The following is a 15,633-nucleotide window of genomic DNA, read 5'->3' as shown; positions in this document are numbered from 1 at the left end:
ATGACAAATTATCCTAAAGTGATCAAAATAATTACTAAAGAAGTTGATAAGGCCTTTAAAAAAGCCTTTAGCTCCTTAGAGTGGGCAATCAGACATATTGGCAGCAGTCTTATGGGTGGAACCCATACTTAGCCTATCAGTTCAGGAGGAACTGATGAGGAAACTGTACCAGAACATCTCCGCCTCATAATATTTAGCAACAGACTTATGGGTGGAACCCATACTTAGCCTATCAGTTCAGGAGAAAATGATGAGGAAACTGTACCAGAACATCTCCGCCGCATAATATTTAGCAGCAGTCTTATGGGTGGAACCCATACTTAGCCTATCAGTTCAGTAGAAAATGATGAGGAAACTGTACCAGAACATCTCTGCCTCCAAATATTTAGTTTAATAAATACTTACCCCCCGGTAAAATTGTTTCCTCCTCTATTATCATTCCTCCTCACATATCATTTTTGAGAACCAAGGTCATTTAATTGATGCATACGCAAAACATATCCAAGCATTAGCGCTCTTCCTAAGTTCCAAGACCATATCTAGTTTTAACATATAAATGCATGCGCTTATTCCTCTTCCAGCCCCACCCAGTTTCACTAAAATTTGACCTTATGTGAGTCCAAGAAATGAGACCTTACCAACTGTTGAGAACTACCACCAAATTTTCGAACGATTCATCAAAATTATAAACGTTTCATGTAAAATAATTGATAATTTTTAATATTACAGCAAATGTTTCAATAATTCTCGTTATTACCTCAAGTGATAATATTATACTCCCTAACTTCATCTACACCTTAATAAATGCACAACCTGAGCCACAAAAACTGCAGTTTTCTAAGCCAAGCTGTCCAATGTTCCAAAATCGTAACCAATTACAGTTCAGAGACACAAGCTTAAACAGTTGGGTTGACCTTTCCTGGAACTTGAACCTCTGAAATGATGTTTGAGTATTTTCTGTAAGGTGGTGGTATAGCCAGTGATGAAAAGTGTTACAAATTCAGTAAAACATATGAAGCTTAGTTCACAAAGCTAACACACCAAGATAAGGCTCCTTATTTTTTTTTGTTAAAGTGACAGTTGTTATCAGTTGAGTCCAATGAGATTAGAGTCACATGTCTAAATTACAAGTCCTTATCCTTGTGTTAAATCTTTGTGAATTGAGCCCATGGTAACGTATCCCAAAGCAACCAATGACAATTGCTGAGCTAAGGTCAGTGAGAGATTAATTCCTATTGGTTTCTTTGGGTTGATCTACTTTGGACATATTTCTTTACTCACTGAATATGTGAGAATTAATTTGGTAGAACATCTTTGATTTCAACATAACGCACAGCTTCAAATCAATGTATCACAACATCCAGAAGATTTCATCTGGACTTCCATACCGTCCACATGAATCTATAGGCAAGCAAATAAAACTCAAAACCCCTTTTTGACCAATCACTGCTACCCAACAAGGCCAAAAGTCATTGGAAACATTACCAAATACAAAAAGCAGATGACTGACTAAGCTGGGTCCATACAGTCACCATCTTTTCCTTTTTTCATGCAAATTAGACATATTGAACAATGAACAGAAACCTCAAGGAGTTAATCACATGCTATTAAGTGATACATCTCTTGTGTATTATAGGTCCCGATAGTACAAGTATGGGATCTGTTATCCGAAAAGCCTTTACAATTTTTTTTCAGACTAGTTTAAAAAAAAAATTTGTTTGCATTATTACATTTTTTGGTTTGCTCAATTTTTTAAGGCTTATGCTGCCGTTCTGACCAAAGGCACAATAATATACGTGAATAAGCTTGACATTTGATTCGCTAAAGCAGAAAACATTTGTGGCCAGAGTTCAGCATTGAAGAAATTCCACCTCTACTAGACTTTACAGAGGTAGGGTACAAATCTATAAAGAAGAGGGAGTGATATTTAGAGATGAAACCTTCCATATTTTAGAAATGGCTCTGGATTAGAGACATAGGCAATTTCCAAATCCGCTGCATTTTAAATAACAGTTCCCATTCTGTACTGATATCAGGGGTCAGCATATTGCTTGGTCCAATAACTGAAAATCCAGCTCTTGTAGTAGAACTAGAGCATTTGACTTACCCCAGGGAGAGTCTTCTGTTCGTGCAGAGCACTTTGAGCTTTCAGAGCCGATTCTCGTTCACAGTATGTAAGGAAGGCGCAGCCTGTAATGAGCAAAAGACAAGACATCAGTACAGAAGCAAGTAAACCCAAAATGACTCACCAAAAACAAAGCATCCTTTTGGGCAATATAACAGAGTTGTAATAATAGTATATATCCATGTAGTATCTAATAACTAGTAACAAGCTGGCACGTATGAGGAGCATCAACGGGGGCTTATGCGGACAAGTATAGAAAAATCTCAGTAAAGTTTGGGGTCAGCTATACATTTGAAGGGACATTGGTTATATAGCTCCTTGAAAACCATAAGATGGCATAGTGCACTTGGCCTTGCTTTAGATGGAGGCTCTTAAGATTCCTTTTGACCATGCTAGCTATCCTTGTTAGATACTTCCCGCTTGCCACAAGCCCTGCATCATAGATGTGTTCCATACAGTACATTACACTGAAGAGGGCCAAATATCCTGAAACAGCAAGTTGGAATAAACATTCCTGTAATTACAGCCTGTATCTGTATATACCAGTAATTCCAAGTGTATTGTTGACCCACATACTCTTTAAATAAAAAAATAATCTGCTATTTTTGGGGATTTGTGATGACATTTACAATAAAAATCTTCTTGTTTAAGGCAAACCTTTTCTTCCGGCATTGTCTACAGGAACCACTGCCAAATATGAACTATTCAGCCTAGAGGCAACTTTCTGAGACACGATCAGTGACCTACAAGTCCTTCCCCATAGAACCAATTATCCCCCACCTTGGATGCTGCCATCTAGACTCCCCGCACAGCATGAAAAGCCCTTTCCACATCCACTTTGCTTTGAAAAGCTACTTATAAAGTGATTAGAGGGGTTGCCATTTTTGTTTAGCTTGCTGGATTCGGCACAGGAAAACGCTGGTTGTCTTCAGCTGCCTTTGTGCTTAGCTTCTAGTAAACCCTTGCACCTAAGGAGGAATGGTCCCAAGCTTACCTGCCCTCAAATTAGACACGTGTGATTAGTCTCGGGAAGATTTGTTATTCGGATGGTTTTTCGGAGATTCAGATGTGTCCTAATTCCGAATTACAGAAATAACGAATGCAAACGAATCCGAATTTCCGATTTCGAAATTCGTTAGTGGTAGTCTGTACGAATTTTCGTTTGTGGACAAATTTTCGTTGCAGCAAAGTGACATTAGAGGAAATAAAAAATACTTTTTTTTTTACAGTCTGCAGAAGATTAAAAAAAAAGTGTGAGGTCCCCCCCAATTCATGTCAGACCTTTTAGGTCTGGTAGAATGTTAGGAGGGACCCCCCAACTTAAAACAAAACAAAAAAGTTTGTGGGGTTCCCGCCAAAATCCATACAAGGCCCTTTAGGTCTGGTAGGAATTTTAAGGGGGAACACCAGCCCCCCCAAAATGGGGGACAAAATGTGGGGTCTAACAATCCTACCAGACCCTTGATCCGAGCACTGGCCCGGCAGGGCAGGACAGGGGGGACGATCGAGCGGCCACGTGCCCTCGACATTGGGAGGGTGCCCCCATGCCCATGGGCACAAACGAAAATTCGTACAGACTGCTGCTAATTAATTTTGTCCGAATCCAAATCCCAAAACGAATTGACTTTCGGACCCGAATCCCGAAAAACGAAATAATGCATAATCCGAAACAAAAGGAAACAATGTTTTTGCCGATGCACATGTCTACCTCAAATTATACATTGCTATATATGTATCAAGATGGAGGGTCTCATAGTTTAAAGTTAGAGACCACAATTCACAGAGGGACCTTGATGAGTATATTTGCAATGTATGCATCTAAAAACCAAAATTGTTAAAAATGTGTAAATTAGTATTTCATTATTTATGCTGGCTAGCTGGAATGTGTGCTGTCTTTTTTTTCTATTCTGTTTGTTATTTGAATGCCTATAATCTGGTTACATTTCTACTTTAAATTAAATATATGATTTTCCCATGCACGGCAAATTAACAGGCTCGCAAAATTGCCCAACCCCCTGGGCTAGTTATACACACCTTCCATTCACTTCCTCACCTCCCTGTTTGCCTGCTGGAGCTCCAGGCACCCAATATAGCTCACAGTGCTTCATCGGGTGAATGAAGCAGCAGGGTGCAATTAAAAGGTGATAAGCAGTAGGGTGGGAGTGAGCCATTTAAATGAATGTTTTACTTTTCAAAGCATAAGGAAAGTACCGGTTCACTTTAACGTAATCCCTAACAATAAATTTAACCCCTGCAGCAGTGGCAATATGAAAAGGCATCTGAACTATAAATGATCTGAACTATCATCTGCTCCTGGAGTCTTTTAAAGAAGTTCATAAATAAAGAGTAATGCTTTCTCCCTGGAATATCTGGCGCTTCCACACAGTTCCATGAGGCACCCTGATGGAGATTATTGAATTACGTTTCACTCGTATAAATATTGTTGTTTAATGGTGTATACGAAGAGATACATCAAATCCGTAATTAAAATCTGTAGCCATCAGTACAGCATTAGAATAGGTTTATTAAATTCCTTTTTTATTTTCTATAGAAATGTTAACTTCAGGAATACCATTTCCTCGCTGCAGTCAAGCCAAGGCCCTGCAAACTTAGCATGAAAAATCTATTAATTGTACTGTTAAGTGTATCTGTAAAAAATAAGTCAAGGCAACTGGACTTGCTGTATTTTTCTTGAAGATGTTTCACTGGTCATCCGACCAGCTTTCTCAATTCAGAATGACTTGTACACTGGTTGGATGACCAGTGAAATGTCTTCAAGAAAAATACAGCAAGTCCAGTTACCTTGACTTATTTTGTACAAATATACCATGACCTGGATGAATGAGAACCTCCACAGACATGTTAAGTGTAGTTGTACATAAAATCCAGTATTCTACCCCATTCCACCCTATAACATTTGTTCTTGGGGTCCCATTCCCAGTACTAGTATACCATATGGAAAAAGGTTTTTACATCTACAGATGACTGTTGGATATCTCATTCCAAAATCATGGTCTTTAGTTGGAAGCTTCCATAGTTGTAAAAGCCTTCACTGTCCTGGGAAGGCATTCAGCATGCTTGTGCTGTGTGTCTGTGGACATTTGAGCCCTTCACTTGTGAGGTCAGGCAGTGATGTTGCATAAGAAGACTCACATTCAACAATCTAATTCATCCCATAGTTGTTAAAGTCAAGGCTCGGTGCAGGCCACTCAAGCTCCTTCATGCAAAGCTCATCAAACCATGTCTTTGAAGCTGTCTTTGTGACCAAGGCCACACTCACGTTGGAACAGAAAATGACCTTCCACAAACTGCCCCCACAAGGTTAGAAGTGCACAGTTGTTTAAATAGTGTGTTCATGCTGGAATATTAACAGTATCCTTCACTCAGAAACACCTGAGCTCTACAAATTGGAAGGGTGTCCACATACTTTGGCCAAATAGGTAGTAGGTATGATGATCACGTAGCCACAAACATACAAACATGTAGCCATACATATTTATATATATACGAGAGAGAGAGAGAGATCATAGTCCCTCTTTCCTTCCCAAAATAAGCCCTGAATACCAGCACAGTAGTTGTATGCCTATTGATGGATATGTACAGCAAATCTCCTATCTGTGTCACATAACCACATGACATGTTACCGGTCAGAGCCTCTTCCCTTTCAGTCTACATGGTATTAACAGCCAATAGGAAATAGAAGAACTCTTCTGCATGTCTCAGGGCTGGAGGTAAGAGTCTGCAGCTGACACCACTAAGATAATACAAACCAGGTGCATGGTTAGTGCAGCATTAAGAATGCCAACATAACAGTGGAATGGGTCCTAGCAACTGTCTTACCCATATTTAGTATAAATTGTCCCTTAAGTCCTAGAGGGCCCTTGTTCAGCTGCACAATCTACACAAATTTGATGTCCGAGGATGGGGCCTAAACTATACAGTACCAGTTCAGTTCACTGTATAAGATTCTAAATCCAACAAAGTGACTATAAAACTGTTGAGATGTCTCAATGTCATGGAACCAGATCTGAACCCAGGGCCTGTGCTGTAGCTGGCAGTGGTTCTACCTGCTGAGCCACCTTAGAACCTTGGAGAGCTCCTTACCTAATCAGCTGCTGAACTCTGAACTCCTTGCTCCTCCCTTGAACTTCCTATTTGAGCCATGCCTCTCTACTTCCTGTTGGCCATATTATTATTATTGTGCTCCTGCCAAGATCTTGCTTCCTTGCTCCTCCTGTGATACAATCCGCTCATACTGCTATTCGTGTACCGACCTATGGCTGCTGATTCACCCACTACTCTCATCATCTTCCACTTCATACCTGATACCTTTGGCTACTGACCTCGGCTTGATCTCTGATTATGCTTCTGCCTGCTCCTAGACTACTACCGCATGCTTGTGAAACCAAACTTGACCTGTTTGACTACAACTTTGCCTGCTGTTTCAGCTACTGGACTCCGAGCCTGATGCAGATCGTGAAACACATATGGTTGGAAGCTGTAGGCATTGAAATGTTAACAAATAGGACAAAGGATGTCCTAATATGTCCCTGCTCTATACAAACTAAAAGATATGGTTGAAGTCTATTTCTGTTTTTCTAAATCCTTTGCAGACAGGTTGAGCAGGTTTTACTTTTTTGGTTGGTCTTCAACTTCCTGATTCATGATTCTGGCCTGTGCAACCTCCCTCTTTTTCTCCTCTGTCTGTGAAACTGCAGTTGGATCAGGAATGGGGTGGTGTTAGGACCCATGAATACATTTTCCTGTATTTTTATAGCCCCAGATAGAAGACTTTTTTTTCGGAAAATGAGAATACAGACAATTGTGGGGATTTATATAACGCGGTGGCCAGGTGCAGAAAATGAAAATTGGAACTTCTCAGCAGGTATGCCACATCTCCAGAGTGCATTTAAAATGTTCATGTTCGACCTGAGTGTACCTCTAGCACAACATGACCCCGATGTAGATACAGCATCGTTTAACAGAGGTGCCGGGATAGGTTGCAGTATTATATTATGTTATTGCACACAGAGATACATTTTCTGTGTTTCTGAATCTCCCCAGGTGTGACCGTGGCAGGTTACACTCTATTAACTTGTTTACAGCCTGTGGAGAATGCCGATCTTTGTAAATGTATCCCGCCGGGTGATGAATAGATGAGGTGGAGTATAGAGGGTATGGATAAATACAATAAGGCTTCTCTCTTAACTATACTTGGAGGGAAATTGGTTGGAGAGATAGCCCTGTCCAAAGGTTCAACCTTTGAAATATAACTTTAAATTATTTTTCCGATAAGTTCAGGGAAATTTAATGTTGGAAAATCTCAATTTATCATGAAAAACGTTCAGTTGTAGATAAGTGACGTGGAGTGTACATCAGAGAGATGGAATCTTCAGAAGGGAGCATTAGGGCCAATTGGAGGATTATAAATTAGATATATAGGTCGAAGTGTAGCCAGTCGATGCATTAAAATGCGCATAGTCTAATATATATTTCATAGTGAAACACTCACAAAGGCTTGACAGATTTCCAAAGACGGTGCTTAGGTGAATATATGGAAAGATGGAATATGGAGATATCTAAATGTAATAGCAAGCTTTATTAAAAATAAGGACGTTGTATTATTAGCAATCAGAACCATCTAAAATGGCCCGGTCATATTGAACAGATGTGTAAAAACTGCATGCCAAAGAAGATTCAATGAACAAGATCAGAGAAAGATATACTGGCCAACCCAGACCAAGATGGATGGATGAAATCAAAGAGGACACACGGAAGACAAGCATGAGAAGATAAAGGGTGAGGAGCAACCAACCTGCTCCAATCCAAATTCTGGATCAGTTACCATCAAGACATTTACACAACTAAACTAAACACTGCAGTTTGTTTGATTGTACACTTAAATAGCTTGTCCACCTTACAGCCACACCATTAGAATATTTACAAGGATAGCTTTTAACTAAATGGATGTTCACAAGACTTCATCAGGGAGTTTTGCTAAAGACCTACCAGATTTGAGATCTGAGTTGGATCAGGTTGATTTGCAGATAGAGAATATTGTTGAGCAGATTCCTGCAACCTCAGGCTCTGCCTATTTCAACATTTGGATAAGGACGCTCTGTACTAAATACCCTGATTTGACCTGAATTGGCTTTAGCTTCTGATCCTGGTTAGGTCTCTGTCCAAATCTGAAGCTGCCCAGCTAGTAAATCTCCAGCGTTGTATACTGGAAGTTGTCCTGCCATTACATTCTATTCCATTGGTACCTTCATCAGTTCTGGTGAAGAACAGGCGCTCCTGATTACCCTGGTGAGAGCCATTCAACTTCAGATGGCAATGCAGTACACTCCCATTTGCCTACTCTCATGCTATACCAGTACTGAAGTACTTGTCTTAGCTCTGCACCTACTTTCAAGAATTTCTGCACTGTACTTTGACTTCTGTCCCTGCCCTGCCTTGGATTTCCACTATGTTCCTCTTATCGAGTCCATTCACCCCAGGAGTCCCCAAACCTTTGGATACATCAAGAAGTACCCTTCTTCTATGACACATAACAAGAGCCACAGTTGTGTGGGTCCTCTGGCCTCACGATACTTTCCTGTATGACCTTCAGCCGTAGGCAGACTCTTTAAGAGTAAAGACTACAGAATTGGACAGCCAATTGCTACCAATTGGCACCAAGTTCTTCTCTAATTAAGATGCCTCAAGAAGAAAGTGTGACAATAAAAATGAGGCTCATAATTTACCCTCTCTCTAGCACAAGCAGAGGAACGGAAGTCCCACTATGTTCTTCTTATCAAGTCTATTCATCCCAGGAGCCCTCAAACCTTCAGATACGTCAAGAAATACCCTTCTTCTATGACACATAACAAGAGCCACAACTGTGTGGGTCCTTTGTCTTGATGATACCTTCCTGTATGACCTAGACAGATTCTTTAAGAGGAAAGTCTATAGAATTGGGCAGCCAACTGCTACCAGTGGGCACCAAGCTCTTCTCTACCCCTGATGCCCCAAGAAGAACGTGTAACAATCAAGATGAAGCTTATAAATTACCCTCTCTCTAAAACAAGCTGAGGAAGGGAAGTCTGTGGGGAGCTTCTGCTGATTCCACTGTAAAAAAAATGGTAACCAGTGGGGCAGTGCATGGCAATGCCACGGTGTAATAGGCTGAGAGGATCCAGAATGTGAACCATTTTATAAGGAAGAACCTGGCTTCTCAGATTTTTCCAAGTTTTCTTAATTGTAGCTGGGATCTGGAGCTCTGGAGATTTCTTAGAGCTCTGTGTGGGATGAAATCTCCACTCCTGGGGCCAGGTGTTGCCAATGACCATCCTGGGCTGTTCAGGTGGCTGGAAGCAGCCTCATTAGGAAGCTAGCCCAGTGCTCAGGGGAGGGTTATGGGTGTGCAGGGGGTACATGGCCACAGGCAGACTCTGCTGCGTGCGCGAACACAAGTGAAACAGCCAGGAAGGCTGGAGATGTCAAGAGGGTTGGGGACCCTGAGATACCTGCTAGAGAGACTTGAGAGAGACAGTGACCCACGAGGGGTGAATACTGAACCGCTTGGAGCTGCGGAAAGCTGCTGAGCAATACAATGGATTGTTGATCTTTTGAATGAATAAAGACTGTCCTTTTTATGTTAAAGTTGGCTTCAGGAGTGGTCTCTTAGCGCGCACCATTGGGCTATATTCCCCAAACTATCACATCAGCCATTTGGAATTTTGACACAAAGCAGCACAGAAGCACTGCAGGAAAGGTAAGTAACTATGTTTGACAACTTTACATCATCATTTGTCACATGAAGCATTCTTTTGGTGCCTGAAAGGGGGAGACACACTTTAAAACAAAACCATCAAACCAATCAGAGGACCCAGTGGCGTAACAATCACCATAGCAACCAGACGGCCGCTATGGGGCCCGGGGCACAGTGGGGCCCGGCCAGATGACGTGCGGGCCGCCTGGGTCGCTATGGCATCCTCTGCTGGTGGCTGTCACTGGCGGCTCTGAAGAAGAATGTGCTGCTGTTCAGATCACTGTCAGTAATCTGTGCAGCAGCACGTTCCTCTCCACAGAGTCAATGAGAGCCAGCAGCAACGGTAGAGCAGGCTGGACCCGGCAGTGGAGGAGGAGGCAGGGCCTGTGGTCGGCAGCAGGGGAGGAGGTGGGGCCCGGTGACGGAGAAGGAGGTGGACCCAGCGACGGAGGAGGAGGCGGGCCCCATCAGCGACGGTGGAGGAAAAGGAGGCGAACAGGTAAGGAGAGAATCTATGGTGGGCTCTGCTGGGTCACCCTCAGGTGGGCTGTGTGGGATCTCAAGTGGGCTCTGCAAGGGGTATAACTAGAAATCACAGGGCCCCATACCAAATTTTGCTATGGGGCCCTGTGATTTCTAGTCACAGCCCCTGAGAGGACCAGACCGCTCCTGGACTAGACCAGCATGCAGCCAATTAAAACAGTTACATTTTTGGTCTACTAATGTCCAGGGTCTGATCGGTTGGTTGGATTCTCCCAGTTGCCTAACATCCCAAATGAACATCTGAGACGTTCTGCCATAGGACTTCCCTGTACATACCTGGCCAGTCTGTCGATTCTGAACATAGAGTCGATTTGTTTGACTAAAAGATGATTACAGAAGGGTAAGTAATAATTGGAATCCCAAACTTCAGCGGCCACATTCCATAATATTGCGAAACAGCTCGTCTCCAGCCCCGAAACCCCTTCTCCGCTCATAAAACACTTTATTGTAATATTTGAATATCTTACCCGCTTGGCCACTTTCTGCGTTAATTAAATTATGTGCAATCTTATCGTAACTCCACAAGACTTTTTTTTTTATTAGCATTATTAATTGATAATACCGGACAGATCTGATATGTTGCTGTTTGGAGCTCTAACTGTGAAGCAAAAAAAATAAATAAATACAAATAAAGGCAGTGGGGGTGTCACAGCTTCTTAGGCCATGCCACAAGAGGGGGCACTCGGTGTACCCAGGTCTGTCCCTATAATGAGGTGGCCGGAGGCTATTGCCTTAAGTGGCATCTGTTAGGGTCACGTGGAGGGGCCGGCAGGCAGACCGGCATGGCTGCTGTGCTGCACAATGTTCGCAGTGCTGACCCGTTTCAGGCTAGAACTTCGCAAGTTGCTAAGAATCAGAAAGCCAGGCAGTGAGTCATTACCTTTCGCCGGCCTTCCTGTTTGCCCAGAAAGCCCGGCTCATCAAATGGTGACGAGGGAGCATGGAGCCGGCTTCCTGGCCAATCAGGAACCGGACGCTGTGTAATGACTAACCGCCTGGCTTCCTGATTGGTCTGGAAGCTGGCCAATCAGAAAGCCAGGCAGCACGTCATTACCCTCGCCTGGCCTTCCTGGTTGTCCGATTCTTTCCCTCCCACCCGTACCCTTACATCCAAGCATTGTACAAACCCCCTTCTGGTTTGCAGCGCTTCTCTCTCCATTTTTCTTTGCTTCCTCAACCAGTCGGACACCCCGGTCCGAATGCCTTTGAAGCCGCTCACCTAACCAGCATATCCAACATTATTTTCAAAACCGCCCCCACCCCCCTTAGCGAGCGCTGTATCCTTTGACTTTGTCCCCCACAAACTTTCACATTACCCGCCCCTGTCCTTCCTGGTTGGCCGGAAAGCCGACGCCAGGCTTCCTCGTCACCTGATGACGAGGGAGTATGGGAGCGGCTTCCCGGCGAGTCATTAAACGGGGACTTCCGGTATCGGTATTACCAAAAATATATATATCAGTACTCAATACCAAAAAAAACGGTATAGGTGCATCCCTAATGATGACTGTAAGTGCTTGGGCAAAAAGTTAAGGAAATACTTTTTCGGACAATCTACATTTCTTTGATCCGCATTCATTATTGAAAAACAATGAGTGTGTCATACTTCTTTATGATCACTTGTGGTCAAAGCCCCACTGATACATACCCAAGAATTGAGATGATGGACCTGCCTACAATGACCTGAGGTGTGCTGTGGTCACTATGGTCGGTATGCACTATGGTACTATGCAAAATAAGGGGGCATACTCAAGAGTAAAAGGTAACTGAAAAAAGGGGGTGAGGCGGGTGGGGATGACGCCCATGAGCCGACAGGTGAGAGTGGGAGACGGAGCAGTTTAAATGTGTGGGGCTCCTCCCACAAATCCGGTGAATTAATTCGCCTACCACTTGTCACAATGTAACAATGTAAAAGATTATTAAAGGAGAACTATGGGGTTAAGTCTTTCCCCATAGTTCTCCTTTAGGGTAGCGGAGGACACAAACTAGCATCCTCCCATCACCCTAGGCTCAGTATAACGCGAGCTGTAGCTCGCGGTATACTGAGACGCCACAGCTGATGCGGATCCCGACAATTGTGCCGGGATCCGCCCAGCTGCGTGACTGACAGCTGGCTCTGCCTATCTAGAGGCAGAGCCAGCTGTACCCGCCCCCTCCCCGGTCCGTTCCGCCAGTCAACGCTGGTGGATTGGAGCGGGGAGGGGGGAATCCAGCCCCTCCCCTGTCACGGCAGAGAGCTGTGACAGGATCGAGAGGTGAGCGAGCGCCGGTATATGTTCGCTCACCTCCCGATCTACTGAGCCGACCTGTGACAGTCTCATTGTCACAGGTCGGCTAGAACTATGAGGTGAGTGAAAAGCACCCACCTCATAGTTCTCCTTCAACACCAAGATGGCCGCTATGACTTCTATACCTTAAAAGAAAAAAATCATGGACAAGGTTCTAATTTCTCTTTCAGGTTTTTTTTTTCCTTTTCTAAAGGCTACTGAGAGGGTGTAACTAGCGAAATCGCAGGCAACAAAAGCTTCCAGCTGACAAATCAAACAGAGAAGGGAAGTTACATTTAATTTCAGTGCTAAATCAGAGTGTGAGAGCTCTCCGAGGAACAACACAAACTGCTCAATAGCAGAAGCACAACTAGTTGATGCGGTTCTAATTAGACACATCATGCGGCATTGTTAGGGTGATAAACTAGATGGTGTAAAGCTCCCATAACGGAGGCGATATATTATCACTTAGCCTGATGGCTCCAGTGACAAGGTTGTGCTATACGTTTCCTGCGACGCCGGGGCCTGGATGCGGACCCGTGATTTAGGCCTGGGAGACAATGCCGCGGCAGCGCGCTGGTGAGACAAGCTCCTTTGTCATGCATGGCGGGTCAGGTAGAAGAGATAAAAGCAAGCCTTGCTAATGACCGGGATGGTAATAAAATGGAGGATTTATTTACACATAATACACTGGCTGCCAATTTGGCCTCATAGCGCCCGCCGATCTATACGTGTTTCTCGAGGCCCGGGGGATGGAAACGGCTCGAGAAATCAGATTTAATGCTGAAGTCTGATCTGATTATGCGTTGCCTTTCCTGGTCCCTCCCCTCCCTCCCCCATCAACATGCTAACATGTTTAAATAAAGCTATTCCATCTTCAATGCATTCCTTATATTAGATCCATAGATGCCATCACTGAGTCTCTGCTTCTCCATGCAGTGCCGGCAGGCTGGTAGGAGGAGACATCAGGGTGCTGTACAGAGCTTCCGGAATACAACACAATCTCAGTACTCCGCTTAAAGGAGAACTATGAGGTGAGTGCTTTTCACTCACCTCATAGTTCTAGCCGACCTGTGACAATGAGACTGTCACAGGTCGGCTTAGTAGATCGGGAGGTGAGCGAACACATACCGGCGTTCGCTCACCTCTCGATCCTGTCACAGCTCTCTGCCGTGACAGGGGAGGGGCTGGATTCCCCCCCTCCGATCCGCCAGCGCTGACTGGTGAAACGGATGGGGGAGGGGGCGGATACAGCTGGCTCTGTCTCTAGATAGGCAGAGCCAGCTGTCAGTCACGCAGCTGGGCGGATCCAGACATAATTGTCGGGATCCGCTTCAGCTGCGGCGTCTCAGTATACCGCGAGCTAAGGGGAAAAGCTCTGACCCCATAGCTCTCCTTTAAGAGCCCTAAGCACTGGTGCAAGCAGTGGGCTGGCTTTTGGGAGGAGTTATGCAAATAAAAAATGACTTGATGGGTGGGTGTCAGTCTGGGGGAGTGGTCTCTGTGCCTCTCTATGCCATGGAGGCTGCTGGGAGGGGGCTGTACACAGCTTCCTGAATATACCACAGCACCCTGCCACAGTACTCCGCTAAAGAGACCTCAGCCCTGATGCAAACAGTGGGCCGGCTATTGGGAGGAGTTATGAAAATATCAAAATGCCTTGATGAATGGGTGACAGTCTGGAGGCGTGGGCGCTCCTAGGTAAGCTGTATTTGCAAAAGGTAACACCCACATGTGATGCTGAGCCTCCATGATTGAAAGAACTGGAACCCAATGAGTGAAAGGGGTGTGCCAGGGGCTGGGGCTCAAAGTGCTAATGATGCTGGATGCCCTCCAGCCAGGAAATGAGGCGGGCTCTATTTGACTTGCCCAGGTGTAAGGGCCCAGTCACAGCATATCCAGTGCGTTCCAGCGCAGTACTAGCTCAGAACGCACTGGATCACCTAGAACAGGCCGTTCCATGTTCTAAGTGGGAAGGGGCGTGATGGTGCCATTCATGTCAACGGCACCACAGACACGCCCCCGACCCGCAGTTCCGGAACACGAGGTACAAGAATGCCCTCCGTTCCAGTGCAGCGCAATCGGAAGAACATGCTGAATGCACTGGAACTGATGGCATTCCTGTACCTCGTGTTCCAATGCATGCAATTGCACTATGGGCGAGAGGGCATGCCCCCCGCCCCCAGGCCAAAACCCATCCCAGCCTGGTCTATTCAATCCAGTGCGTTCTAGGCTTGGACAGCGCCGGAACGCACTGGCTATGGTGTGACTGGGCCCTCAGTCTGGAGTGCAATGGAGGCAGACCATATCTGGTGGGAGTTGCATGAAAACAGTAAACCGCCCTAGGTAATGCCAACGTGTGATACTCCATGATTGACAGAACTCAAATCCAGTGAATGAAAGGGGTGGGCCCAGGGACAGTCAGGCTGGGGAGGGAAGGGTGTCATAATGCTGGGCATCCTCCAGCCAGGAAATAAGGCGGGCTCTATCTGCCATGGAGGCTCAACAACACATGTGGGCTTACTGAGGGCGGTCCGCATGTAAATACAATCTGCCTAGGATTGCCCACTTAGATATTTGCATAACCCCTCCCAAGAGCCCACCCTCTGCTTGCATCAGGGCTCCTGAGTGGTGGACTGAGGCAGGGTGCTGTGATGTTATCAGGAATGAATGTATGGTGTCAGAGCAGTGGTGGTGGGTTCACTTTAAAGCAGGACGGGTCCGGAAAACAAATGATTCCGGGTGGCGGAGACATCTGCCTACATCCGGCCATTCCTTTCTGTATTTAACCAGAAAAGCCGCGGCGTGCGAGCGAGCGCACAGTCTAATAAATAAAACGGAATGAATTTGTTAAGTGTTAATTAGAGGGATATTGGAAAGCGGGGCCGCTGTTTGCCGATCCGCGGGCTGACATTTACTCCCAGCGTATCATAACACACCAGTGATTT

At 44.8% G+C, this 15,633-nt stretch overlaps 1 protein-coding gene across 13 annotated transcripts in view; it reads right to left on the bottom strand.

Annotated features, from left to right (window-relative positions):
- Window positions 1-15,633, bottom strand: part of CELF4 (CUGBP, Elav-like family member 4) — a 965,736-nt gene that overhangs the window by 765,253 nt on the left and 184,850 nt on the right. For all 13 annotated transcript variants that reach the window (XM_018576168.1, XM_018576167.1, XM_018576169.1 and 10 more), the window contains exon 2: window positions 2,108-2,190. In XM_018576168.1, the coding sequence (XP_018431670.1) occupies window positions 2,108-2,190 (83 nt within the window). The remainder of the gene's footprint in view (window positions 1-2,107; window positions 2,191-15,633) is intronic.

Source organism: Nanorana parkeri, unplaced genomic scaffold (assembly GCF_000935625.1).
Source record: "Nanorana parkeri isolate BGI_ZX_2015 unplaced genomic scaffold, ASM93562v1 scaffold58, whole genome shotgun sequence".
NCBI lineage: Eukaryota > Metazoa > Chordata > Amphibia > Anura > Dicroglossidae > Nanorana > Nanorana parkeri.
This window is presented reverse-complemented; position numbering and strand designations above follow the sequence as displayed.